The following is a 26,960-nucleotide window of genomic DNA, read 5'->3' as shown; positions in this document are numbered from 1 at the left end:
CAGGGCCAGGGGAGGCTTGGGCTTCAAATTACTAGACCCATCATTTCATTTGCCTAAAACCAAACAAGGACTAATTATTGGATGTAATATGGGACATAAGCAAGATAGTCGTAAACAAGGACGGACATGGATCAGGCATTGTGGATTGATATAATAATATTTTTAGTATTTAATTATATTTTTAAATTATAAATAATATATATAAACTTATTTAATATAATTATTTGAATCTAAATTTTTTAAAGAGAATAACATCTCATTTTTATTAAGATTACTCAATAAATTTATTTTACTCGTAATATTAAAATAGATACATATTATAAAACAAAAATAAATGATATTTTTTAATCAGAGTAAAATGAACGGTAAACATTGAAGGACACAGGTTATTTGGTGTCTTTCATAAGATGTCAAGAAGATACGACTTCTTTTAGATTGGTGTACACTTAAGGTTGACGTTAACGCTAACTACATGATATATGTAACTTAAGGAACACGCCAAGTGATCCGAGCGTTTTTTTCCTCATGCATCATTCATTATACCTTAATTAAGAAAATAATTTTTCATATACCACATGCGAGTCCTCTTTTTTCACCACATTATCTAAGAAATTTTGCCAATATTAGAAAAAAAATTGTTTTATAGCTTTCAATTATTTTAAAATTTAATATATGCCCATTAAATTACTTATGTGGTTAAAGGAAGTAGATAAAGGAATTACTGTTATTCACGGAGATTATAAGTTTGAATACAGGAGTCTGCATAAAGTATTTTGAGCGTTCATTATTAAAAAAAGATTGAGATTCTTTAGAATAATACTAACGTTGTAAGCACTATAGATTAATAAAAAAAATCAATATATGTATGGATTCTTTAAAATATTTTAATGTAAATTATACATGTGATTATTTAATTATGAAAAGATTCTAATATGATTGTTGATTTTTTAGTTTTGTCAATCATATCATTTAACTATTTAAATTATATTAATCGAGTCACCTATAACGGAGAAACTAATACAATAATTAATAAAATTGATATAATTATACATTTAATTCTTGTCATTTATCCATTCCATCAATTTTGTTTTGTTTTTAGTTTAATTCAATAAATATTAAAATCTTTTCAAAAAAGTATTTAATAAAATTAAATTAAGACTATATTGATGAATTTTATAAATAATTAAGATTAAATATATAATCACATTAATTTTATTAATAATTATATAAATTTATTTTTTAAAAATTAGCATACAATTTAATTGACAAAATTTAATATTAACAATCAAATTAAAATCTATAATTTCATAGTTTCTCTAAAAATTTAATAACGAAGTCCATCACTGTCCCAACCCCACCCACTTACGTCCCAGTTTCTTCAACGAAACTGACAGATACGAATATGATATACATATTACACTACAATATGTTTTCTTCTTCCTTGTGGGAATCTTTATCAGGTTAGCTTTCGTATTTGTTTTAATCAACTTTAGATTAGATAAGACTGGTTGGCTGTGAACTGACTTCTCATTGAGTCATTTCTCTTTCATCTCCTGCCTTCTTTCCGTCAAACACTACTGGTGCCCAAAGCATCTAATCTCATTCTTGTTCTTATTCTCGCCTTTGCTTTCCAGATATTTTTCTGGGTTTTCTTTTCATGTCTTTGTCAATTTGGGTATTCGGTCAATTTTCTAACTTGGCTTCGACTTTTTTGGCATGGATTGTGATTATTTCTTGGATTCTTAATTTGATTGGTCTCTAGATCCGATTAACTGATTCTAGATTGTTCATTTTATGGTTCTGGAAACTGGATCATTATGTTCTTTACCTCTCCTAATTTTGACCTTACAACTTTGCCTCTCAGCTGCTTCCTTTCTGCAGATTTATGAATAGTCTCTCTTCTTCATTATCTAATTGCTGTAAGTCTTTGTAAATATATATTCCGAAGCTTTTATGAAGTATTTTTATCTTCTGGAAAACAAAAAGGAATGTATTAATCATCAGAAGCTCATTGTCTCAGTGTATTCACTGTTTATAAGGCTAGTTGATAGGTTCAACATCTTGAAGGTAAAACTCTGGCTCTCATTTCCCTGTTACCAATACCATCTTTTGATTATTTCTAATTAGAGCCTACTCCTTATTGAGAATTATACAGGGTCTGCACAAAGGAGTAACGAAGTGTAAAATTCTTAACCATGAATGTTCACGATTTTGAAACCGGGACGAGGTCATATAGTCTGCCTTCATCTGGTTTTGTAAGTTCCTTGTAGAGTTCGTTGGTTTACTTCTCTTGTGCTTCATGCAGGTACTTAGATAACAATATCGGTTTTCTTGGGATAAGACTTTGTCAATATCATATGAATTGTTGATTTATGGGTTCCGAAGGGCCAGCAGCTGTAACCATCCATGTGACTGGTTTTAAGAAATTTCATGGAGTTTCCGAGAACCCAACCGAAACCATTGTTAGTAATCTAAAAGAGTATGCAAGAAAGAAAGGTTTACCGAAAGGCGTTATTCTTGGCAGTTGTAGTGTTCTTGAGACTGCTGGACAAGGAGCTCTCACTCCACTGTATCAGACATTTCAATCTGCCTTAGCAGGAAAGGATTCTCAATCTTCAAGTTCTGAGAAAATTATTTGGGTTAGTTACTTGGATTTCGCTTTCTACTGTGTTATAATCGCTTAGATACACACATGCATATCGACTTCATGGTTGCATTAGTAAAAACCGGAAAAAAGAAAGTGCGTCCCGGTCACGGTGTTGGAATTCTCTTATTCTGATTTCTGAGCACATATGCAGAAATGAATCAGCAAATAATTCTTCTTGGCTTTTTTAGTTAACTAGGCAGGAGGCATTTTTAACTAACTGCTTTATGCAATAATTCTAACATGCTACCTCTCCTTTATTCTTGGCAGATGTAGCGAATAACAGTAAAATCTCATTTAAAGTGCCCTCTTGAATCCACATTGAAATTGCATGTTTGGGAGCATGTGATTAGTCGATCTGATGATAAAGCTGAGATCAGCCAGTTTTTGCTGCCATCTTCTTTTCCATCTTAAATACATGAAGAAAGCTCATACGTAATAACCGGTCCCAATTTTGATGCATTGTTCATGAGGGGAGTTTGCCAACAGACAGTATCTTAATAACTTGTATTTGATGCAATCAACTTATTGCCTTACAAATTCAGGCCTAATGTTTCTTGTCCATTCTGACGATATTTCTTCAGGTGCATTTCGGAGTCAATAGTGGTGCATGAAGATTTGCTCTTGGGCATCAAGCTGTAAATGAAGCTACTTTCTGTTGCCCTGAAGAGATGGGATGGAAACCTCGGGTTAGATATATCCCATTGTCCCTTTCATGGTGCATATGCAATTTGTCATGCCTCTACCTCTTTCCCTCAAACTTCCATATTTTTGTTGAACTTTTATATTGTTTGCTGAGAGTACCCGTTGTGCCTGCAGATGGTTGAATTTCACGTGTTCGAAAGGTAGTACGGTTGTCCCTAAAGTATACCTTTTTTTTCTTGCAAAGCATGTTATATCTCATATGATACTATAGTCTTCTGTATTTTCCACCATGGATAAAGAGTTCCCTCTGTTACGCTTCTGCAGACTTCTCATCCTGTTGAGGAGATCACAAAGGCATTAGCAAAGAAGGGATACGAGGTAATGACATTGTATGATGCCGGACGGTTTGTGTAATTATGTGTACTGCCACTCCCTTCACTTTGCGGAGCAGAATAGGATCAAATCCCTCTTTGTCCATGTCCCTCTCTTCTTGACCATAGATTAGGAGATCCAAGTGAAATTCGCTGCCTCCTTGTTGGAGGTACTTGGTTCTCTTTGTTAGTAACATACTGTACCCATCTTCATTTCTGGAACCGACACTGTTGTACTGTTGTGGATCATGTTGTGAGGTATAGATGCATGCTTATTGATTAAACAGACAATGAGTTTATGCGAATGGAAAGAAATTGTATTTCAGCAGATACATCTTATGCATTTCATTTGCTTTTCCAAATACGAATTACTCTTATACTTGAAAATTCGAATGTAGAATGTCGAGCTCGAGTCTTTTATTCGTTTAATGGCGTGTAACTGTGTTTAAATTAAGCTCTTTGTTGTCTTTCTAATTGATGACTAAATGAGATGTGACGAGATGTGTAACTCCCTTGACCCGGCCTATGCGTTTCGACTAAGTCTAGTGGATCACATACATGATTCTTAAAGACATTTTCTGAAACCGTTATTCAATCAATGTAAAATCACATTATAAATATCATGAAATAAATTATACTATCAAAACCTAACTTGTAAATATAATACCAATAAGAAATAAATTAATTTAAAACAGGTCTTCAAAATCAAAATCATGATAAACCAAACAGTAATAGCAAAAGTGTCATCATCATAAAATACAATACTTTAAAATAAGGTCCATGTCACCAAAATAAAGTCAACTTGCAAGATAAAACATTATAATCAGATATACTTCAAGAGATATGTTGATCCTCCAAGTGCTCGAACCGAGATATCTAACCAACAGTATCTGAAAGGGAAAAAAAACATTTTCGAAAGGTGAGCTAGGCTCAGTGTGTCCCAATATTACCTTAAAATCACAATATGTACATTAAACAAATCATAGTCCAATAAATCTCATAAATTCATAAAAGAGTTTAACTTTTGAAAATCATAGTTTAAACCCTTTTCTTGTACACCATCAGTGGTTCCCAAAACTATTTTCCATATAGCTTACTTTAAGCACATAACAAAAAGAAAGCCACCTTAAGGATAAGCTTTAGAGCTTGTATCCTTACGCCCGTAAATCCAAGTCCATATAGCTTATCCTAAGCACACAGCAAGGGAAGCCAACCTAATGTATCTTGGGACCCCAAGAGTCACATTAGGCCCATTCTGTTTATTAGCTTGATCAGAGCTATACTATTGTAATTCAATCCAAAAGTTCAATTGCACCATGACACAAATTCCATAAATCATCACATTAAATTGGTGCATCAATAAAACAGTAACCAAAGAACTTAGTGTACCTCATATTAAAACCAATAAAACAGTTCAGTAATAATTAGGGAACACACCTCGATAATAAGTTCAAATAGTAGATCTACTGATTGCTGGTTTCACCACGCTCTGTTACAGTTTTCGAACCTATTTTATAATAACACTATATTACTTATGGGTAACATAAATAAATCTCTAAAATCATAAAATTTACGGGTCTTACGGGTGAATACTGGCACACGTGGTTTAACTGATCTAGAAGAGCTGGGTCGAGCTGTCGAACGATCCGGAGAATCTCTTGTACCTTCAAACAATAATAATTTATCAGCCCCAAATCTTACTTAATTGTTCAAAGCTAAAATTCTTAAGTATATAAGCATTTTCAGGGTTTGACTATCAATTTGGAGGATTTTCGGGTTTGAATTTGGTCAAACGGATTGCGGAATCGGAATCATGACGTCGAAAAACATAAAGTATGACTTTTCGAAAATTTAAATTCTTGGTCAAAGTCAAAGTCAACCACTTTGACTGTTGATTTGGAGGTTTTAGGGTTCGAATTTGACGAAACGGACAGCGGAAACGGATTCGGCACGTCGAAAACTATCAGAATAAGTATACCTGGAAAAGATTTACGGTCGTTTAAGGGTCGGTCAAAGCCATTTAAGGTTCTGGTCAAATAAAATCAACGGTCAACGGTCGGGTCGGGTCAACGGTCGGGTCGGGTCAGACCGGTTCAGACCGGTCAAACCGGTTTTCCAGCTGCTCACTCTCCCTGTGGCGGCGCGTATGGCGCGTGAGGCCTCATCCGGGGGTCTAAAAATTACGGAAAAATTTTCAAAAATTATTTTGAGCGATTTCGAGATACTTACAATGATCGGTTCAAATTTTTGAACGGCGGAGAGCTCGAATTTCAACTCGGCCGAATCTTTGACTGCTCCACCTCCTCACGCGCCACCGTCGACGGCGAACAAGGTTGACACCGGCAGACTCGCAACGACACAAGGAACACGATGGTGCAGGAGGTGTCGTAAACGGAGCAACGATCGGCGGTGAATTTAAGATTTTCCCGGCGATAGAGCTAACAAAAACGTCGAGACTTTGACTGTAAATTCCTGACATTTGGCAGCGTTTCGCTTCAATTAAATTGAAGGATTTGTTCCTGACTCGATAACGAACACGATGGTGATTTCAAAACGACGATCAGAATTCGGACGGCGTCGGGATCTAAGTCGGAAACCGGCGTAGGGGCAAGGGAATTTGGGAGTGTGGTTTTCTGTTTTTGAAATAGAAACCACACGTATATATCATATAACCCCAAACTTACCTAACTTTTTTGGGTAAATTCAGGGCTTAGTCCTTGAATTTTCTTTAACTCTAAAACAAGCTCTAAGTTTTAAAATCTTTCAATTTAGTCCCTAAATTTTTGCCAATTTTCACAATTAACCTCCAATTTCAATTAAATACTATTTTTGCCTCGGTTACTCCATTGAACTTTGACCATTGGAATACGCCTATTGCGAAGAACTCGCTCATCTCTTTCTAAGATCTGGATGGGCTCCTCCTCATATGACAAATCAGGTCTCAGCTCTACCTCATCAACTTGAATGATGTGATCTGGATCTGGATGGTATCGCCTTAACATAGACACATGAAAAACATCATGAATACGACTAAGATGGGAATGCAACTCAAGCTGATAAGCAATAGGTCAAACTTTCTTCAGAATATGATACGGCCCAATAAATCGCGGACTCAGTTTACCCTTACGTCCGAATCTCAATACTTTCTTCCATGGAGATACCTTGAGAAAAACCTGATCTTCAACGTAAAACTGTATATCCTTCCTCCTTTGATCTGCATAAGAATTTTGCCTATCAAATGCCTCTTTCAGACGGTCACGGATCAATCTGACTGTGTCTTCTGTCTCCCGCACTAACTTAGGTCCCAAAGTCTTCCTATCACGCAACTCAGTCCAACAAATCGGGGTGCGACACCTACGCCCATAGAGTGCTTCATAGGGTGCCATACGAATGCTGGTCTGGTAACTGTTATTATAAGCGAATTCAGCCAAAGGCAAAAAGTTCTCCCAGCTATCACGAAAATCAATTACACAACCCCGTAACATATCCTCCAGAATCTGAATTACTCTCTCAGATTGACCATCAGTTTGTGGGTGGAAGGAGGTACTATAATCCAATCTCGTACCCAAAGCCGTATGTAGCGCCTTCCAAAATCTCGAAGTAAATCTCGGATCTCGATCTGAAATGATAGATAACGGAACACCATGCAATCTGACAATCTCTGAAATATACAACCTCACCAACTTGTCCAACATATAATTTATCCGTACAGGAATGAAGTGAGCTGACTTTGTAAGTCTGTCAACAATCACCCAAATTGAGTTCTTTTCTGAAAGAGTCATAGGTAAACCAGTAACAAAATCCATAGTAATACGTTCTCATTTCCATTCAGGAATCTTGATAGGTTGTAACAAACCTGATGGATGTTGATGTTCTGCCTTAACTTGCTGACAAGTCAAACACCTCGCCACAAAATTCGAGATGTCCTTCTTCATGCCGACCCAATGATACCTCTCTCTCAAATTCCGATACATCTTATCTCCACCGGGGTGCATATCATATGGACTACTATGAGCCTCAATAAGGATAGTCTGCCTCAACTTAGCATCATCAGGCACACAATACCGACCTTTGAAGCATAAAACTTCATCCTGATCAAGGGCGTAATCTGAGCTTGTCTCTTGCTCAAAGATGGAAATCAATGAGCTATCAAGGGGCTGCTTAGCTTTGATCTCATCAACCAAGGTCAGCTTAACTTGCAATTCTGCTAACAGAGTGACATCGTCATATAAATTCATCCTGGCCATTAAAGATCTCAACTCTGTTACCGCCTTTTGACTCAAAGCATCTGCTACAATGTTAGATTTACCAAAGTGATAATCAATCACGCAATCATAATCCTTTAAAAGCTCTAACCAGCGTCGCTGTCTCAAATTGAGCTCCTTCTGGGTCAGAAGATACTTTAAGCTCTTATGATCCAAAAAAATGTAACACTTCTCTCCATAAAGATAGTGTCTCCAAATCTTCAAGGCAAAAATTACTACTGCAACTCCAAATCGTGAGTAGGATAATTACACTCATCCGGTCGCAGCTGACGGGATGCATAAGCCACCACCTTACTTTCCTGCATTAGAACACAACCGAGTCCTGAGTGTGACGCATCACTATACACTGTAAAATCCTTCCCGAACTCTGGTTGAATCAATACTGGTGCTTGAGTCAATACCGCAATCCAGATTTACCTTGTGTTTAGTCAACCAATCCATCCCAAGAATTAGATCAAACTCCTCTAAAGGAAGCTCCATAAGATCAGCGATAAACATTTCTCCCTTAACCTCCAGAGGACAACGTCGAAATACTTTATTCACTAATATCGCCTGTCCTACTGGACTCGTAACCGTAACATTATTTTCAGTATTCTCGATCGGAATCTAAAGGTTTCGAGATACCTAGCTCGATACATAGGAGTGAGTGGAGCCATTGTCTAGTAATGCAAAGTATGGAATGGAATATATAGTAAATGTACCTGCAATAACCTCAGGCTCATCTCTGTCATCCCGACGTCTAGTGGCATAAACCAAAGCTGGTTGTCTAGCCTCAGGAACTATTGGCCCTCTATTTTGCTGAGGACGGGATCTACTGTCTGTACTGGATGCTGATCCTCGAGTCTTTCCTTGACTACGATCTCTAATTATGGTATGTACTGTAGTCTGAGAATGCACAGGAGTCTGGGTAGTGGCCTGCTCAAACGAAGCTAGCTGAGGACAATCCCTCCGAAAATGACTACTAGATCCACACTAATAGCAAAGACCCATCTTCTTACGACACTCTCCTGTGTGTTGTTTACCACAAAAATCACAGAGAAACCCATGATAATACGATGAGGAACCGCCTCGACTGCCAACTAACGGTGAGGAAGCTGCATGCCTGAAATGTGTATTGCTTCTCTGAGGGACTGAAGTACGAGTCCTTTTCCCGGACTGTGCTGATGACTCCATTGGGCCTGAAAATTTCTTAGATCGTTCCTGTTCAACACGCTCTCTACCAGAAGCTAAAACCTCCACCTATTCAGCATCTTTGGCTCTGCCCACCAGCACATCAAATATCTAATCCTGATGGGTTACAACTTGCCTACGCAGCTCGTATCTGAGTCCAAGGGCAAACTTACGACATCGATCTCTCTCAGTAGGTACCATACTGAATTCATACTTCAGCAACTTCAAGAACTCGATCTCATACTCAGAAACAGTCATGTCTCCCTGTACCAGGTCTTGAAACTGCTGACGTCTCTGAGCTAAGTAGCGCTCTCCCAGAAAACGGCTCCGAAAGCGATCCTTAAAGAAATTCCAGGTCAAACGATCAGTAGGAACACTACTGGTCACTGACTCCCACCAAGTGTAGGCATTGCCATCTAACATCGCCACAGCACCCTGATATCTCTTAGTTGAGTCCAAACCCAACTGATCCATGCGTCTCTCTGTATCCTGGAGCCAATCCTCAGCTTCAGTAGGAGCTCCACCAATCTGTCCCCCAAAAGTTCTAACTCCATTGGCAATCAAAGTCTGCGAAATAGGAACCTCTGATACAATACCAGTAGCTCTGACTGCTCCCTGTATCAACTGCAGAAATTATCTACCAAAATTATCATCCAAAGCAACTCCGGTAGACTCTGACTCAATATCGGTCGCTCCTATGATAGGTGTAGTCATGCCAATACCAGTGACAGGAGGCAGTTTCGTTGGGGTCGTAGGAGCAGGATCACCTATCGGAGGTGGGGGATCTACCCGTATCTCATCGATCTGATCTACAAATCTAGCCACTCGACCTCGTTCACGGCTAGTTCGACGACCACGTCTAGCACTCATTTTGATGGATCTCAAGTTTACTACAGAAGATAAAACTTAAGGTTAGATAAGCACTTGGAGTCTCGAACACAATTTAAAAATCTTAATAATTTTGTGACATGGCCTTTATAACTTGTTTTGTAAAATATTTCAAAACCGTATTTTCAATATGGACTCATACACAGTCCGAGGGTTAAAAACCAAAAGCTCTGATACCAATAAATGTAACCCCCTTAACCCGACCTATGCGTTTCGACTAAGTCTAGTGGATTACATACATGATTCTTAAAGACATTTTCTGAAACCGTTATTCAATCAATGTAAAATCACATTATAAATATCATGAAATAAATTATACTATCAAAATCAAACTTGTAAATATAATATCAATAAGAAATAAATTAATTTAAAACATGTCTTCAAAATCAAAATCATGATAAACCAAACAGTAATAGCAAAAGTGTCATCATCATAAAATACAATACTTTAAAATAAGGTCCATGTCACCAAAATAAAGTCAACTTGCAAGATAAAACATTACAATCATATATACTTCAAGAGATATGTTGATCCTCCAAGTGCTCGAACCGAGATATCTAACCAACAGTATCTGAAAGGGGAAAAAACATTTTCGAAAGGTGAGCTAGGCTCAGTGTGTCCCAATATTACCTTAAAATCACAATAGGTACATTAAACAAATCATAGTCCAGTAAATCTCATAAATTCATAAAAGAGTTTAACTTTTGAAAATTATAGTTTAAACCCTTTTCTTGTACACCATCAGTGGTTCCCAAAACTATTTTCCATATAGCTTACTTTAAGCACACAGCAAAAAGAAAGCCAACCTAAGGATAAGCTTTAGAGCTTGTATCCTTAGGCCCGTAAATCCAAGTCCATATAGCTTACCCTAAGCACACAGCAAGGGAAGCCAACCTAATATATCTTGGGGCTCCAAGAGTCACATTAGGCCCATTCTGTTTATTAGCTTGATCAGAGCTATACTATTGTAATTCAATCTAAAAGTTCAATTGCACCGTGACACAAATTCCATAAATCATCACATTAAATTGGTGCATCAATAAAACAGTAACCAAAGAACTCAGTGTACCTCATATTAAAACTAATAAAACAGTTCAGTAATAATTAGGGAAAACACCTCGATAATAGGTTCAAATTGTAGATCTACTGATTGCTGGTTTCACCACGCTCTGCTATAGTTTTCGAACCTATTTTATAATAACACTATATTACTTATGGGTAACATAAATAAATCTCTAAAATCATAAAATTTACGGGTCTTACGGGTGAATACTGACACACGTGGTTTAACTGATCTAGAAGAGCTGGGTCGAGCTGTCGAACGATCCGGAGAATCTCTTGTACCTTCAAACAATAATAATTTATCAGCCCCAAATCTTACTTAATTGTTCAAAGCTAAAATTCTTAAGTATATAAGCATTTTTAGGGTTTGATTATCAATTTGGAGGATTTTCGGGTTTGAATTTGGCCAAACGGATTGCGGAATCGGAATCAAGACGTCGAAAAACATAAAGTATGACTTTTCAAAAATTTAAATTCTTGGTCAAAGTCAAAGTCAACCACTTTGACCGTCGATTTGGAGGTCTTCGGGTTCGAATTTGGCAAAATAGATAGCGGAAACAGATTCGGCACATCGAAAACTATAAGAATATGTATACCAAAAAAGATTTACGGTCGTTTAAGGGTCGGTCAAAGCCATTTAAGGTTCTGGTCAAATAAAGTCAATGGTCAACGGTCAACGGTCAACGGTCGGGTCGGGTCAACGGTCGGGTTGGGTCGGGTCAAACCGGTTTTTCAGCTGCTCACTCTCCCTGCGGCGGTGCGTGAGGCCTCCTCCAGGGGTCTAAAAATTACGGAAAAATTTTCAAAAATTATTTTGAGCGATTTCGAGATACTTACAATGATCAGTTCAAATTTTTGAACGGCGGAGAGCTCAAATTTCAACTCGGCCGAATCTTTGACTGCTCCACCTCCTCACGCGTCGCCGTCGACGGCGAACAAGGTTGACACCGGCGGACTCGCAACGACACAAGGAACACGATGGTGCAGGAGGTGTCGTAAACGGAGCAACGATCGGCGGTGAATTTAAGATTTTCCCGACGATAGAGCTAACAAAAACGTCGAGACTTTGACTGTAAATTCCCGACGTTTGGCAGCGTTTCGCTTCAATTAAATTGAAGGATTTGTTCCTGACTCGATAACGAACACGATGGTGATTTCAAAACGACGATCGGAATTCGGACGGCGTCAGGATCTAAGTCAGAAACTGGCGTAGGGGAAAGGGAATTTGGGAGTGTGGTTTTTTATTTTTGAAATAGAAACCACACGTATATATCATATAACCCCAAACTTATCTAATTTTTTTGGGTAAATTCAGGGCTTAGTCATTGAATTTTCTTTAACTCTAAAACAAGCTCCAAGTTTTAAAATCTTTCAATTTAGTCCCCAAATTTTCGCCAATTTTCACAATTAACCTCCAATTTCAATTAAATACTATTTTGTAAATATTCGGGTTGTTACAAGATGAATCTAATGATATCACAAGAAAGAAGGGCAATGAGATTCAAAAGAAGAGAGAAAATGAAACAGAAACTGAGTGATTGTTTTATTTAACATGTATTAACATTAGCATAAAATAAAGACATAACAGCAAATGAGAAAATTGGAGTCTAAAAAACACAGGACCGTTCACAGGAAAATTGGAGTTTAAAAAACACAGGAACGTTCACAGGGATGGACAGAGGGAGTTGAACACATGAACAATCAAAGGGATGGATCAAGGGAGGTTAATAGAGCGGTCGTACCTACAAATTTTAAATTCTTATTTAATTTTTTTATTGATAATCTATTTTCATTCTACTAAAATTTTATCTTTTCTAACATAAAATCTTTAATCCATACCCGACAACTGTAGTTTTAACCCCAATCCACAAAGGGAAGCGATGCATAACCAGGCTCCGGAGGAGGCTGCAAGGACGGCGGCAGATTGCCCCACGACATTGTCATACCATTACCAGTTCCCTCTACACCACCTATAAAATTGCAACCACATTACAACATATCCTTAATTGCATAGCATAAATAAATATGGATTGATAATGAAAAGACCTGGTGCAGGTTGAGGAATAGGGCTCCAGGAATCGTTGTTGGGATGGAAATATTTGCAGTTATCTCCGTACTGGCAAAATCCCTAGAAACAAGTGCAGTTAGATATTACTATACGATTTAAGTAACAAAAAAAATCGAATTCCGAGATAAGAGAGGGATGGTTAATTACCGTATTGAGGAAGCGATTGCAGACGCCTTTCGAAAAGGGTTGCGATGAACTTTGATAGAGATCTGAAATCACAAAGTGAATGCTTGAATGAATAGAAAGCAAGGAAAGAAAAAAGAAAGAGAGTCTGTGTTAGATTAGTCTAGAAATTAATTTGACAAGTTGAAAATTTCATCTTGGTTGGTGATTAATTTATTGTAAATTTCATCTTGGTTGGTGACCAAACTTTGAACATGTGAATTTTATATTTGGTGGTTAACTTGTACACATTGGAAAATTCTTTGGTAGGTGGTCAAACTTTGAACATATTGTTCTTAAAACTCAACTATAAATAGGCTTAAGTATTTCCATTAGAAATCATCCAAAAAATAAGTTCTTTCTTCCTCTTGTATTATTCATTCTCCTACTTTGGGAATTCTAAAGAATTCCATTTGTTGTAATATTGGCGATATAGTGAAGTTATCATCCGGTGTGGTGCCCGAGGAGTAGACGATATTCTCGTCGAACCTCGTAAATTTGGTATGTTCTCTCCTTTATTGTTTTTATTCGGTTCTTTTCATTGTGTTTCAATATTCAATAGTTTGACAGGTTTATTCGCTGTGCAACATTTGGTGGTTTTAATCTTGACATTTTAGGTCAATTTTAAAACTACGTTCGTGTGGGAAATAACCCGTTTTCCCCAACAATTGGCGTCAGAGCTTCGGTTGAGGTTATCCTGGTGGTTCCGTTGCTGAAAAGATACAGTTCGTGATATTGAATATTGTTCGTTAGAATTAAAATGTCAAAATACAGATCAGTTGAGACATCAAGCTCTTCATCTGGACCGGTGAGGAGGGTGATGTCAAATGCAAATTTCTCGGTGGTAACAGTAATCAAATTCAATCATTGTTTGAACTTGATTAACATACTGAAAGTATGAACACCTTCGGGTGTGTGGCGCTTGTGAGCGCAATTAGAGGCACTACAAATTTGGGAAGTTGAAGAAGTTGAGCAGGCTTGGTAATTTCAAGCCAAGTTTGAGATTTGTTAGATTTGTCTAGAAATTAAGTTGACAAGTTGAAAATTTTATCTTGGTTGGTGGCCAACTTATTGGAAATTTCATATTGGTTGGTGGTCAAACTTTGAACATGTGAATTTTATATTTGGTGGCTAACTTGTACACATTGAAAAATTCTTTGGTAGGTGGCCAAACTTTGAACATATTGTTCTTAAAACTCAACTATAAATAAGCTTAAGTATTTCCATTAGAAATCATCCAAAAAACAAGTTTTTTCTTCCTCTTGTATTCTTCATTCTCCCACTTTGGGAATTCTAAAGAATTTCATTTGTTGTAATATTGACGATATGGTGAAGTTATCATCCAGTGTGGTGTCCGAGGAGTAGACGATATTCTCGTCGAATCTCGTAAATTTGGTGTGTTCTCTCCTTTATTGTTTTTATTCGGTTCTTTTCATTGTGTTTCAATATTCAATAGTTTGACATGTTTATCCGTTGTGAAACTTTTGGTGGTTTTAATCTTGACATTTTAGGTCAATTTTAAAACTACGTTCGTGTGGGAAATAACTCGTTTTCCCCAACAGTCTGAATGAAAGGAGTAGGTACCGGGGGCGTTGAGGGAGTGGAACCATTGGGCTTTGGCACGGAGGTGTTGGACGCCCTGCAGATGCCGTTTTCGAGCACCTGGGGTGTCTTAGGATTGCTTATCGCAGTAGTCGCAGTAGTACTTCCCTATCGGCATTAATCTCTCTCCTATCACTCGTTCAATTTACTGCTATTATTTAATCTATTATAATAGGATGTTCCTCAGTCATCCAATGGTTGCTGACGCTGCTACAAAGAAGCCTTTGTAGAAGAAGAAAGAAGCCTTTGCCTTCCCCTTGTTCTTCTTACTTTGTTATTTCAATCTAGCATCTTCATATATGTTTCATAAGGATAAATTGCAAATTTCAACTTTTTTACTTTGTATTGTTTCAATTTAACCATTAAACTTTTAAATTATTTATGTTTTAATCATTCCATCGTTAAATCACAAAACAAGTAATATCATTCGGGCTACTAGGGATGAGCGTTCGAATGAGTTGAGTAGTGTCCAATCAAAAAATTTCAAGTTAACGAGTCGTATTTTATAACTCGAACTTATCTTGAATTTTTTTTGAATCAATTATTCTAATTTATATATATTTTATATTCTTTTCACGTAATAAGGTTATTTAATATATCAAATACAATCTAAATTTATAAAATATGTTCATAATATTATAATTTTAAGAAAATATTTTGAGAGAGAGTAAAATATTGATGATAACATAAAAAAGTCAATGAATTGATGAGAATAAAGAATTTGTAAACAATTGTAATCAAAAGACAATTGAGTAAAATGTAAAAGTAAGAGACCAAGTAAAATATATATTTGGTAGAAAAACAGACTTAAAATAAAACATGAATCGAATAAATAATAAAATTATGAAAAATTAAGAGACTAAATTAAAAAATAAAAAAATTGTTATCAAAAAGAAGAATTGCAAGTACATATGCATTCTATGATGATTTAAGAACATGTGGTTTAAATTTAATAAAAAAATATAATTAAAATGAAGGAAAAATTGAATGAATAATGAAATTAAAGATTAAATCATAAAACTGTCAGCTTTTACATAATTAGTATTCTCTAAATGCAAACAAAAAGTAATCTAAGTTATACAAAAAATATGAGAAAAAAACTTATAAAAATTTAAATCTCTAAATCTTAATCCCCAAACCATCAGCTTTTACATTATTAGTATTCTGTAAATATCTGCTTTTACATATAACACACATATATAAAAAGTAAATTGCGTACATAAGATGACAATACACTTTCTCAACTGCTCTGTTACATTTTGCATTAAATTACAAACCAAGACTTGGACATTGCTTTCTTGCATGCTCCGGAATCAATTTCACCAGAGTCTCTACTGGAACACCCTTCAGTTCTGGCGGACAACACAAGCAATCAGCATTCCTACATCTCAACAACATTCAATAACCCTTGCTATAAACAAAAATGTTCTTACCATGAGGTTTAAAGTTGAATAATGGCGGAAGGACACGGCCATTAGGCAAGCGAACATTTGGATCACGCAGCTCGTCAGAGAAAGGATGGATCAACGCATCTAACTGCAACACGATACCATTTTACGACATGAGATGCTTTAAAACAAATCAATGACTTTTACATATGTCACAGACCACAATGTTTTAGCTCTTCTATTCTATCATCTCCCCACCCCGAAACAAAACAACAGAGAAACACATTAACCTTTCTCTTTTATGTTTCCATGACTAATACCAAACCATATAATTACTGAAATTTAAAAAAAGATAATCTAGCCCATAAGCTTCATTTTCTACTGCGATTTTTCAATTCCCACTTTTAATCGGGAAGGATTCGAGCTTACTCCAAAGTAATGCACAGGGCAGCCTGAAGGAAAATATTTTAATATAAAGATTTTATAAACTCACAGCATTGCAACGGAGATTAGGAGAGTATTGCAAAAATCTTGACACCAAATCAACAGCTTCAGGAGGCATACGCCTATGGAATATCTAGAACCAACAACAAAAAGAAAACATAAGGTCACGTAAACAAAGATTATTGGCACAACCTTTTTTTTCTGATTGTTAATACCTTGTGCCATGGGTGAGCCTTAATCTGAGGGAATTTGAACTCTGTATAGTTAGGGTTCATGCACTTAATCTCCTCTCGTGTTGGAGTTCCCAGTACCTATAGAAAACAGTGATTATCCATAACTGTTAAAGAGAAATAGTCAATTTGACATTCGGTGAGATGAGAGCATGCTATTATAATACCATAATGATATATGACAGAGAACTACAACCAAAATTCTTAGAGCACAAGTACACCTACAAACGACACATTCACAAGGAGCACATGGACTTAATGATGTTATTGTTAAGAAAGAACTAGTAGGAACAATGATACATATGTAAATTTTCATGCAGAAAAAAAAATTTCATCCCATCAACGTAATCAACAAGGAAAAGACACTTGAAATGGTATAGATATATGCTTATGTGCATACATTTCTATGTATACATATGTGTGCATCACTAACTAATAATTTAGTCAGAATCAAAATACCTTAATAATCTCCACAAGCTGGTCTACTCCACTCTCACCGGGAAACAGAGGCTGACAAGTGAAAAGGTCTTTAGTACAACACACCAAGGACAATTCAATGCAACAACTACAATAATGAACCTCATTTGATCAAGCTTCCTACCTGCCCAAGTAAAAGCTCGGCAAGGACACAGCCAGCAGACCAGATGTCAATAGCTGTAGTGTACTCAGTTGCCCCAAAAATTAGCTCAGGTGCTCTATAATACCTTGAGCAAATGTAGGATATGTTCGGCTCCCCTTTCACCTGCCAAGAAAAGTAAGTATAAAAGTGTAAGACCTAAACAAAAATCAATGATTGATACTTAAACAAAGAAGAAAAAGTTAATAGAAATTCCAACCTACCAAGACTTTTGCACTTCCAAAATCACATAGTTTAACCAGATGAGTGTGTGGATTTACCTGCAGGAAGAAAGGACACAAAAGCACAACCATAGGATCACTGAATTGGCAGTCATGAGACATAACAAAGAGACTTGACATGTTTCATTCATGGTGCAGATAAAGAAACAGTACTACTATACTCGACCAACAACGAGATGTCATATCCCAGAAGAAACAAATATGTGAACATACCAAAATGTTTTGAGGTTTAATGTCCCGGTGACACACACCAATGCAGCGATGGATGTAAGACAGTCCCCTAAATATCTGCAAGCATCAACCTTATTAGCATCTCAGCATCTCAACCAAGCTTCAATTTAGAAAACAGAAGAGGAACCAAATTTTGGAAAACCAAACACTTTACCTGGTATGTGTAAAGTTTCACGTATATCAATGGCATCCTTTGGTTCAACTTGTTATAGTGCTTGATCACACGATGAACAGTTTCAGGTACATACTCGAGTACCAAATTTAGATAAAGTTCACCCTTTTCAGTCGTTGAAACAAAACAATGCTTCAAAGCTACAACATTTGGGTGGTCAAGAAGATGCATTGTTTGCAACTCACGATTCTTGTATCTCTTATCTTGAAGAACCTTCTTTATAGCAACACTTTCACCAGTCTCTAAGCACTTTGCCTAAATTTAAAAGAACATATGTTGATAATATACAAATGAAAATTAGAATTCTTTTCCACCATACAGAAACAAATGAACAAGAGGGCTTTTACCTGGAAAACAATTCCGAATGATCCATGTCCAACCACACGCTCAGCCATGTAACTTATAGTCTGGAATTTTGAACAGATAGTGTTTTACTAGAAGAAAATGGGGTAAAAGACTAAAAACTTGTACTGGCTCACTCATAACAATGACATCTCACACAAGGGAGAAAAAATTGTACCTGTTTCGGCTGACCATTTCTACCTCCTATAGTTGTCACAATTATATGTCCCGTCTCTGTTCCATTACCATCCACAAGTGTTGCTTCAATTTCCTACAATTTTAAGAGGATCAATGAGTTACAGCTGCTTTTGTTTAATGAAATAATTTGCAAATGTGTTGGTGTTAAAGTAATCAAAGAGGGAAAGAAATGCAAAATGCAGGGAACCGTAATGGTTAAAAACAGTCGAACAAATGAATGCTCACTTTGTCTTCTCTAATTTTCATGTCGTGCATCTCCTCGGGTAACTTGTCAACACCAGCAGCACTAGATTGTCTTAAACCAGATGCAGGCGCCATGCCCACGGACGCCATCTGCAGCACAAAGATTGTCCTAATCCTATTTCTTCCTCCTCAAAAGCCAGCCAATCATCTACAACACAAGAAGGGAAAAAAATGTTAATAAACTCGCTGAGAGATTATTGGTAACAATTTCCATAGTTTTCTACAACCTATATTAACTGCAAACAACCTTACATTATCAACAATCAAGGGAAATTAAACCCTTTAAACAAATATAGCAGTTCAAGCTTGGCAGAACAATTCTCAGCCAGTCAAAACCAAAATATAAAAATATCAACAGACACTCTTTATTTTGAAAAACAAAAGCAAAAGAACCTTACAAAAGATTTCAGTCAATCAAAGCAAAAACATTTCATTAAGTAAAAAGAAGCTAACCCAGCTTAACAAACTAAAAGACCCCAGAAAAAAAAACATAAAATGATTTCTAGGTATGAATACATTTCATCATCAAGGACTTACCAAGCAAATTTATACCAGCAACAAAGAAAACTATTTCCACTTAACTACTTACTTAAGCCCTAAAAATGCAGGAAAAAAAGATAGATTATTTAAGACCCATCTTTCAATCATCTCCTCAACAATAATCAAAAGTAAAATTTGTTCTAAAAAAGTTACCAAAAAAATATTTAGACTGTAAAATCCAGACAGAGAAGTATCTAATGCTTCATATACATAATTAAAAAAAAAAGGGGAACTATAGATCGAAGACAGATGATGATAACCAAAAAGATGGTATCCGACACAAACGAGTTTAAGGGGGGGAATGCAGAAAGTGCATTAGAAAAAGAGAAAGAAAAATTGAAATGGAAAGGGAAAATAAGAGGATGATGTACCGATACTTAGAAACAGAGTAATTGAGAAGAAAAAGTGGGCGGCGGGAGCCGACGCGAGGGCGAATGCGTTTAATGAGGGAGAGAAAAAGGAAAGTCAAGTACGGGAAATTATTAGTGTTTATTTTTACATGATGTGGTGACGACGACGATGATTGTCTTCGAGTATTTGACCTTTTGGTCTGGTTTTTTTAGTTGTTTTAATTTTATAGGTGAAATTATTTTTATTTTTAATAATTTTTAGTTGATTTTGACGGTTAATAAGGAGGCTTTTGTGCGGTGTCTCCTGCGGTTGATATTTATCTAATCTAATGAAACAATTTTTTTTAAAAAAAAAATCTAAACAAACAAACAAATCAATATCAAAACAGATATAAAACATCTAAAACTTAACAAATATTTTTACTCGAATCAAATAATCTTAATTGTTAAAAATTATTATTATATTTTGAAGTTTTATATTTTAACATAATATTTATAGAAATATATAAATATTTATTATCAAATGATTACTTTTTTTAAATAATTATTTCATATAATTATGATATAAAAACTAATCATATCAAATTTACAATAAAATATCTAAAATACTCATTTATCATATCTTAACTGTTGGTGAAGTCAGGCAGGCTTTAATGAGGGGCATCAAATGACACTCCAAAAATTTTGGAAAACTTATTTATATATAAATTTAATATAAAAATATTTAAAAGTAAATAGAATAAATATACTTTTTAAAAAATATTCTCTTAAATATAAATTGATATCTATTATTTATTTCCATTCACTTATAAAGAAATTATTCGTAAAATTTTTAAATTTGACACCTCAAAATAAATTTTCTAGCTCTACTCTTGATCTTAACAATAATATTAAACACTCGTACTTTATGTTAACTTTTTTAAATCATTTTTTACTATAATTCTTTTAAAATAATATTAAACTAAATAAGCAGAGGAACAGCCTCGTAATGTTGTAATAATGGCAAATAAAAACCTATAGGATCATTTCCGGGAAAAATATATGACATAATAAAAAAATTATTCTCTAATATTTAAAAAAATAATTATTTTATCTATCATGTTTAGATTAATTTTAGCCTTCAATTTTATATTTTGAACTAAAATGTCCACTATTAAATGAAAATTGTTAATTGATTAATTGACAATGTTTCACACCGACGTGAAAATTTTATGTGTGATGCTACTTTAGCAAAAAAAATATTTTTAAAATAAATTATAATTATAATTAATTACATATAAATTTATAAAAAATATATATATTTAAAAATAATTTAAAAATAGTTGACATTATACATGGACCTGTCGGTCTAGGGATGGGCATGAGTCGGGTTTTAGCCAACCCGACCCGATCTGAAAATTTTATATCTTTCACCCAACCCAACCCGAAAAACATATACCCTCCACCGACCCGAACTTGATCCGAATTTTTGGGATAAAATCTGAACCCGACCTGAAATAATTAAAAAAAGTATTTTTATTCAATAAAAATAGTGATTTAATTGAAAAAATAATATATAGATAGGTATTATTGTAATTATTTATAAATATATAAGGTAAAATTATATTTTTTCTATTCGGATCGGGTCAAGTATTTTTCACCCTAAACTTTAATCCGACCTGACCCAAACACGAATTTTTTTTATAAAAAACCTGACCCGATCGGGTCATAACCTGTTGGGTTCAAGTCTCATGCCCATCTCCACCTATCACATCAATAGGAAGCGTTGTTCGTTAGTCAACTAAAGATTTTCATCCACTCAAGAGATATTTTATTATAAAATGAAACATATGAGGCTAAAATTTTTCCAGAAAAATAAAAATGATAGGGGACAAATTGATCATTTACACAAATGTTGTAAACTATTGAGTAAAATTTTCATCAACTATTATTATATATTTTTATATTAAATTTATTAAATTATTATAATAATTATGAAAAAGTGACAAATTTAATAATGATTCTTTTTATAATTGAATAAAATTTAGGATAAATATCACTTAGATATGTCAAAATAATCTTCTCTCTAAGTGTTGGTTAGTCTCTCTTGAATTAATTGTTTAAATTTAAACATTATTTTGGAACTTTTAAAGTGAAACGATTATTTAAATATGGGCCATTACTTTGTTCTTTTTCAAGTCATCGGGCTGCGCAGGAACTGGTAGTGGAGCAAAGCCCATAGTACAAATGCCACGATCCATTCCCGCCTCCCTGCATATTCAAATCACTCACTGATCACAGTAACTAAGAAGATTTAACGATGGATCGCAATGCAAGAGCAAGAGCGGGAGGAGTCGTTGATGTTTGGGCAGAAATCACAGGGGCACCGGAACAACAACAGCAATCTACAGTCCAACCCATCTATCAGAGAAGACGTCAACCGTCTCTCCCTACCCCCACTGACTCAGACCACCAGCTGAGGCCGCAACACTCTAACCACAGTCGCGTCAGTTTCGCCGCCGCCGCTGACGCCAAGCGCGTCAGTTGGAATCGCTCGCTTTCCACCAGGTTCCTTCTTTCTGTTCCATTTCCTCATTTTTATACAACCAAGGATTAGGATAAGAGATTACGCCTGATTGTGCGGCTGCCCGTACTACAATTTAATGTTTGTCAGTTTATGCTGGTTATTTACTGTTCCGGGTTTCTATTTTTTAGGTTTCGGTGTTTGCTCAACAATCTTCAAAGGATAGGATCCAATTATATAATGTCAAACTTTTTTAGTTTTATATAAATTTATCACAATCTATTTTCTTATCAATAATCTCAACCATCTATTTTCACTGTTAAATCTATTTAAAATTAAAAAAGTTTCATTTGCTTTGCACTGGTGGGTCTTATTGTTACTCATATTTTTGCTTAATTCAGAGGGAGGACAAGCATTGCTGTTGCTCCTTGCGTGGCCAATGAACCACAACAAAAGCAGCCCAGGAGAAGGGGAAAACCACCTGTTCCTAAAGTATGACTCACAGACCTTGTATTGCCTATATCATCACATACAATCTCAAGTCTGAACTTTGTTTCCTTCATTTCACCTGTTGCTGCACAACTACTAATGTCCAAAACCAATATAGTGTCCTCAGAAAGGTGCATTGGGATTACTTTGTCATTGCAATTTCAATTTTTTTTTGTCTTCTTTGTTTACAGGGAAAGATTGCAGAACATCCGAACTTCGAGAAGGAGAGAGAATATTTCCGAGATGTTGATTCCTTTGAGTTATTGGAGGAGAGCCCTTCATCAAAACACTTTGGGACATGGGCAACGGGTAATCAAACTGTCCCTGATCCTATACCACCTATTTCATCCAGATTAGAGAAGTGGCTCTTATCAAAGAAGATAAACTTCAGTTGTGGGCCTTCTTCCACTTTGTCCAAAATATTGGAAACTCCTGCTTCAATGGATCACATATATACCGATGATCTGGATTCTTCAATTGTGAAAACTCTTGAAAAGTGCGGTCCAAAATCACTTGTTCAAGTTTGTGAAGATATAAGTGCAAGTTATGGTGACCAAGGTTGTGAAGATATAAATGCTTCCATTAGGAAGCTTTCCTTGGCATCTACAACAACATCACATTTTGATCGTATTGATCCATTTACCGCTTTGCTGGGAATCTGTGAACAGTCAACACCGTTACAATTTCTTGATATTTTCTCTAAGTATTGGTTAGTCTCTCTTGAATTAATTGTTTTCATTTTCCCCTTGAAGAAAACTGCACATAATTTATTTATGTGATTTTTCGTGCAAGTGGAGGGTGAGCCTCATTGCAATGATAGCTTGTGTACATCTGACTTTACCACAGTGCTGTCTGCCATTGAGTATTGACTGTTGTGTTGTCATAAAATATGCCGTCCCATTTTCAGAAATTAGAAATGCATATTTCTATTCTATGTTCAAGAGTTTCACCGATCTTTGTGATCCTGTTAGTTCCAATGGTGTTTAGCTCATTGCATTATTATTCTATTCCTCTCTGCACTAAATAGTTGATAGTGCGTACTGCTTGGGCTGATTATGGTGAAATCTTCTTGATTCAGTGCCCCAGAAAATATTGCTAAAGTTGGTGAAGGTACTTATGGAGAAGCCTTCAGAGCAGGCAATACTGTTTGCAAAATAGTTCCGTTTGATGGGGATTTCCCAGTAAATGGAGAAGTGCAAAAGGTATTGATTCTAATGAAATTAACTTTTCTGTAAGTAGTTTGCTGGTTAAATTATTCTTTTGCATGAAGACTTTGTTTTTGGATGAATTCATGATTTGCTTGCCTCATCACTAACCATTATTCTTTTCTATGCTTCAGAAATCGGAAGAATTGCTTGAGGAGGCTGTGCTTTCAAAAGCTCTTAATAGTTTACGAGAATTTGAGAAGAATGATTTTAATGCTTGCACGACCTTTATAGAAACAATTGAGTATGTATTCCACATCACTATTTTCTATATCATTCTTTGTAACTTACCTTCTGATAACCATAAGCAAACATTTCAATTAGAAACAGTTTTCATTCTTACTTGGCTTTTTAGGGTCACAGTTCATGAAATATGTGCCTAATAATGTATGATTGGTTGTGCACTTCCAATTTTCTAATCACGTTTTCTGTAGCATGGACAGAAATTTGTGCTTCCTATTTGATGACTTATTATTCAGATTATCTCTTATTGATCTCTTTCTTTGATAGTTTAAAGGTCTGCCAAGGTTTGTATGATGCGGCATTGGTTAGAACTTGGGAAAAATGGGATGAAAAGAATGGCTCAGAAAATGATCACCCCAAAGAATTCCCAGAGAAACAGGTACATCTTCTTCCTGTTGAATATGTGTAAGCAAGAAAGTTATAAATAAATACTTTATGAATACTGCACGTATAGAAAACTCCCGAAGTACAAATACTTTTTGTTTACCAATACTCTTTTGCTGACCCTGATGAACTTGCCTTCAGCGCTATCTCGTATTTGTCCTACAACATGGTGGCAAAGATCTTGAAAGCTTTGTACTTGAGAATTTTGATGAAGCACGAAGTTTATTGGTTCAGGTAAATCAAAGAGACTTATCACATTATTCAAACAAACTTGAAAATTGATTTTCTAATTAAAAAGTTCAAATCTTGTTTGTGGATTATTTTATCCGTTATTACCAGCTCAAAGTGAACTTATCAATTGTCTTGCAGGTTACGGCAGCCATGGCTGTGGCTGAAGCTGCATATGAATTTGAACACCGTGACTTGCATTGGTCCGCTTGCTGTCAATTTCTTTTATGGTAAATTGGTGTCTTGATTCTGATCACTGATCATTTTCTCTCCTTTCTTTACAGGGGAAACATACTTTTGAGCCGAAAAGATTCTGTCACTATGAAATTTATGCTAGAGGGCAAACAAATATCCTTCAGGACATATGGATTATCAGTGTCAATAATTGATTTTACGTTGTCGAGATTAAACACCGGTGAAGTTTTCTCAGCTTCTTTCTTTTATTCCTTTTCAAAATTTGAACTTCATCAGAAATTTTATGTGATAAAAATTTTCTAATGACTTTGGTATACAGGAGAAAACATACTCTTTTTGGATCTGTCACAGGACCCTTATCTTTTCAAAGGTCCAAAAGGAGATAAACAAGTAAGAAACAGAAACAAGCTGTGAATTTCGGTTCATAATTACATACAAAAAGCATTCACATCTAATCTAGCTAAACTAATTATGAAATGCAGTCAGAAACATATAGAAAAATGAAGGAGGTTACAGAAGATCACTGGGAAGGAAGGTACTTTTCCAATCTACTCACATATGAGAACAAACCACTTTTTCGGTTTCATCAATTCAAGCCTTGAAACTGTCTTACCACCCACCCCCACCTTATTATAACTGGATCCAACATTGTTACCGAAATTTTTGCTTAGATGTGTTCTTTTAGTAGAACCTTTGTTCTATTTCTTGGTTTTGCTGCTTTTGCAGTTGCTATTAATAGTTGTTAATCTGTAGTAGTATAATTGTTCCTAACTGGTGCAAGTCAATTTCTACGATCAAGTTTCGGTTGTATAATTGTTCTAGCATACACTATCAAGAACACATTTGAGGCATTTATAGTTTTCTGTTTTGATCGGGTTTTTTGTCGACCCGGGGTATATCCCAGGAGGCCATTTGATTGTCTTAAAGGGTTTGGTCACTTTCATTGAACCACATGTTTCTCATTGTTGATTTTTGTTGTTGTACAGTTTTCCCAGAACAAATGTGTTATGGTTAATATACTTGGTGGACATACTGCTGCTGAAGAAAACATATGTAAGTTATTTTTATCCTATAATAACTCGATGAAAAATGTTGCCGATCATTGCATTTTACTTGGCATAATGGGTTGTGTTTATTTGACAAAAAATGGCGAGGCAGTTACGTTCTTCAAAGAATGAGAGAGACATGCGGTCTCTGAAAAAGCGTCTGGACAAATATGATTCAGCTAAGGAAGCTATTTTCGATCCCTTCTTCGAGGACTTGCTTGTGAATAATTAAAACTTTTGAAGGCTTGAATGAATGATTCGAAATATTGTGTTTGGTACTGCTTTGTAATGGGAAATGGATGCAGCCTGGTTCTGGGGCTTGGGGTATTAGTTAATGAGGCATTGAATCTTTCATTCAACTCACATGACTGCCCTGCCATTATAGGCAGGCAACTTGGCAAAGGGAAATGTATGGTCTATATGTAATATATTAATATTTGGCCTGATATATAACAAGTATTGCTACTAGTATCTCCCATGTGTGCAGCTGGATTCGTCAAAATCAAATAATAGGTGATTTGATTGTCCAACTAAACCAACCTCAACTCTTTTACCTGTTCATTTAAGCTGCTCGTCTAATATTCAAACTTGTGGTCTGTTCTATAAAGACATGTATATGTTAATAAAGAAGATGAAAAGTAGTTGAAACTTTCTTACAATGAATGGTAGGTAACCCTGTTGTGTGACCAAACATAACGGATAAATAATGTATATTAGAGGTCTTTTATCAAGGTAGATCTTGGGGATACATTTTTTTTATTTCTTGTTCTTACTTCATATAAAAGGAAACCACC

At 35.5% G+C, this 26,960-nt stretch overlaps 2 protein-coding genes, 1 long non-coding RNA gene and 1 pseudogene across 4 annotated transcripts; 2 read left to right on the top strand and 2 right to left on the bottom strand.

Annotated features, from left to right (window-relative positions):
- The first annotated feature begins 2,054 nt into the window (after positions 1–2,054).
- Positions 2,055–4,063, top strand: LOC120123490. 2 transcript variants are annotated; one of them, XR_005516199.1, is made up of 6 exons: positions 2,055–2,067; positions 2,156–2,227; positions 2,306–2,639; positions 2,915–3,333; positions 3,464–3,489; positions 3,614–4,063. It is a non-coding gene; the product is annotated as an uncharacterized LOC120123490 (long non-coding RNA). The 2 variants fall into 2 exon arrangements; XR_005516198.1 differs by lacking the exons at positions 2,055–2,067; positions 2,156–2,227 and having other exon boundaries at positions 2,234–2,639.
- An 8,833-nt stretch (positions 4,064–12,896) lies between these two features.
- LOC120123440 lies at positions 12,897–14,995 on the bottom strand (annotated as a pseudogene).
- A 971-nt stretch (positions 14,996–15,966) lies between these two features.
- Positions 15,967–20,054, bottom strand: LOC120123439 (shaggy-related protein kinase alpha-like). The gene is made up of 13 exons (XM_039142335.1): positions 19,895–20,054; positions 18,966–19,131; positions 18,721–18,813; positions 18,548–18,607; positions 18,183–18,455; positions 18,011–18,085; positions 17,780–17,836; positions 17,541–17,681; positions 17,399–17,449; positions 16,925–17,020; positions 16,759–16,842; positions 16,311–16,413; positions 15,967–16,229 (listed from the first exon to the last, which is right to left on the bottom strand). The coding sequence occupies exons 2-13, from the start codon at positions 19,071–19,073 to the stop codon at positions 16,147–16,149; spliced, it is 1,224 nt and encodes a 407-aa protein (XP_038998266.1). The 5' UTR covers positions 19,074–19,131; positions 19,895–20,054; the 3' UTR covers positions 15,967–16,146.
- Positions 20,055–22,172: 2,118 nt separating this feature from the next.
- LOC120123521 (serine/threonine-protein kinase haspin homolog) lies at positions 22,173–26,512 on the top strand. Its single transcript, XM_039142390.1, has 13 exons — positions 22,173–22,420; positions 22,778–22,868; positions 23,057–23,574; positions 23,944–24,067; positions 24,205–24,314; positions 24,581–24,692; positions 24,839–24,931; positions 25,067–25,128; positions 25,210–25,340; positions 25,440–25,510; positions 25,603–25,655; positions 26,107–26,173; positions 26,279–26,512. Exons 1-13 carry the CDS (start codon positions 22,173–22,175, stop codon positions 26,396–26,398), a joined length of 1,800 nt encoding a protein of 599 aa, XP_038998321.1. The 3' UTR covers positions 26,399–26,512.
- Positions 26,513–26,960: the final 448 nt, after the last annotated feature.

Source organism: Hibiscus syriacus, unplaced genomic scaffold (genome assembly GCF_006381635.1).
Source record: "Hibiscus syriacus cultivar Baekdansim isolate YM2019G1 unplaced genomic scaffold, ASM638163v2 tig00110393_pilon, whole genome shotgun sequence".
In the NCBI taxonomy this organism is placed as follows: domain Eukaryota; kingdom Viridiplantae; phylum Streptophyta; class Magnoliopsida; order Malvales; family Malvaceae; genus Hibiscus; species Hibiscus syriacus.
This window is presented reverse-complemented; position numbering and strand designations above follow the sequence as displayed.

What these genes read in the sequence shown, in the direction of transcription:
- LOC120123439 (XM_039142335.1), bottom strand. Translation starts at nt 19,073, where the DNA reads ATGGCGTCCGTGGGCATGGCGCCTGCATCTGGTTTAAGACAATCTAGT. An exon ending in GAAATGGTCAGCCGAAACAG is followed by an intron (nt 18,608 to 18,720) that starts GTACAATTTTTT and finishes TCAAAATTCCAG; the next exon opens with ACTATAAGTTACATGGCTGA. An exon ending in CTAATCTCCGTTGCAATGCT is followed by an intron (nt 16,414 to 16,758) that starts GTGAGTTTATAA and finishes ATCGTGTTGCAG; the next exon opens with TTAGATGCGTTGATCCATCC.
- LOC120123521 (XM_039142390.1), top strand. Translation starts at nt 22,173, where the DNA reads ATGGATCGCAATGCAAGAGCAAGAGCGGGAGGAGTCGTTGATGTTTGG. An exon ending in ACCTTTATAGAAACAATTGA is followed by an intron (nt 24,315 to 24,580) that starts GTATGTATTCCA and finishes TTTCTTTGATAG; the next exon opens with TTTAAAGGTCTGCCAAGGTT. An exon ending in GTCCAAAAGGAGATAAACAA is followed by an intron (nt 25,511 to 25,602) that starts GTAAGAAACAGA and finishes TATGAAATGCAG; the next exon opens with TCAGAAACATATAGAAAAAT.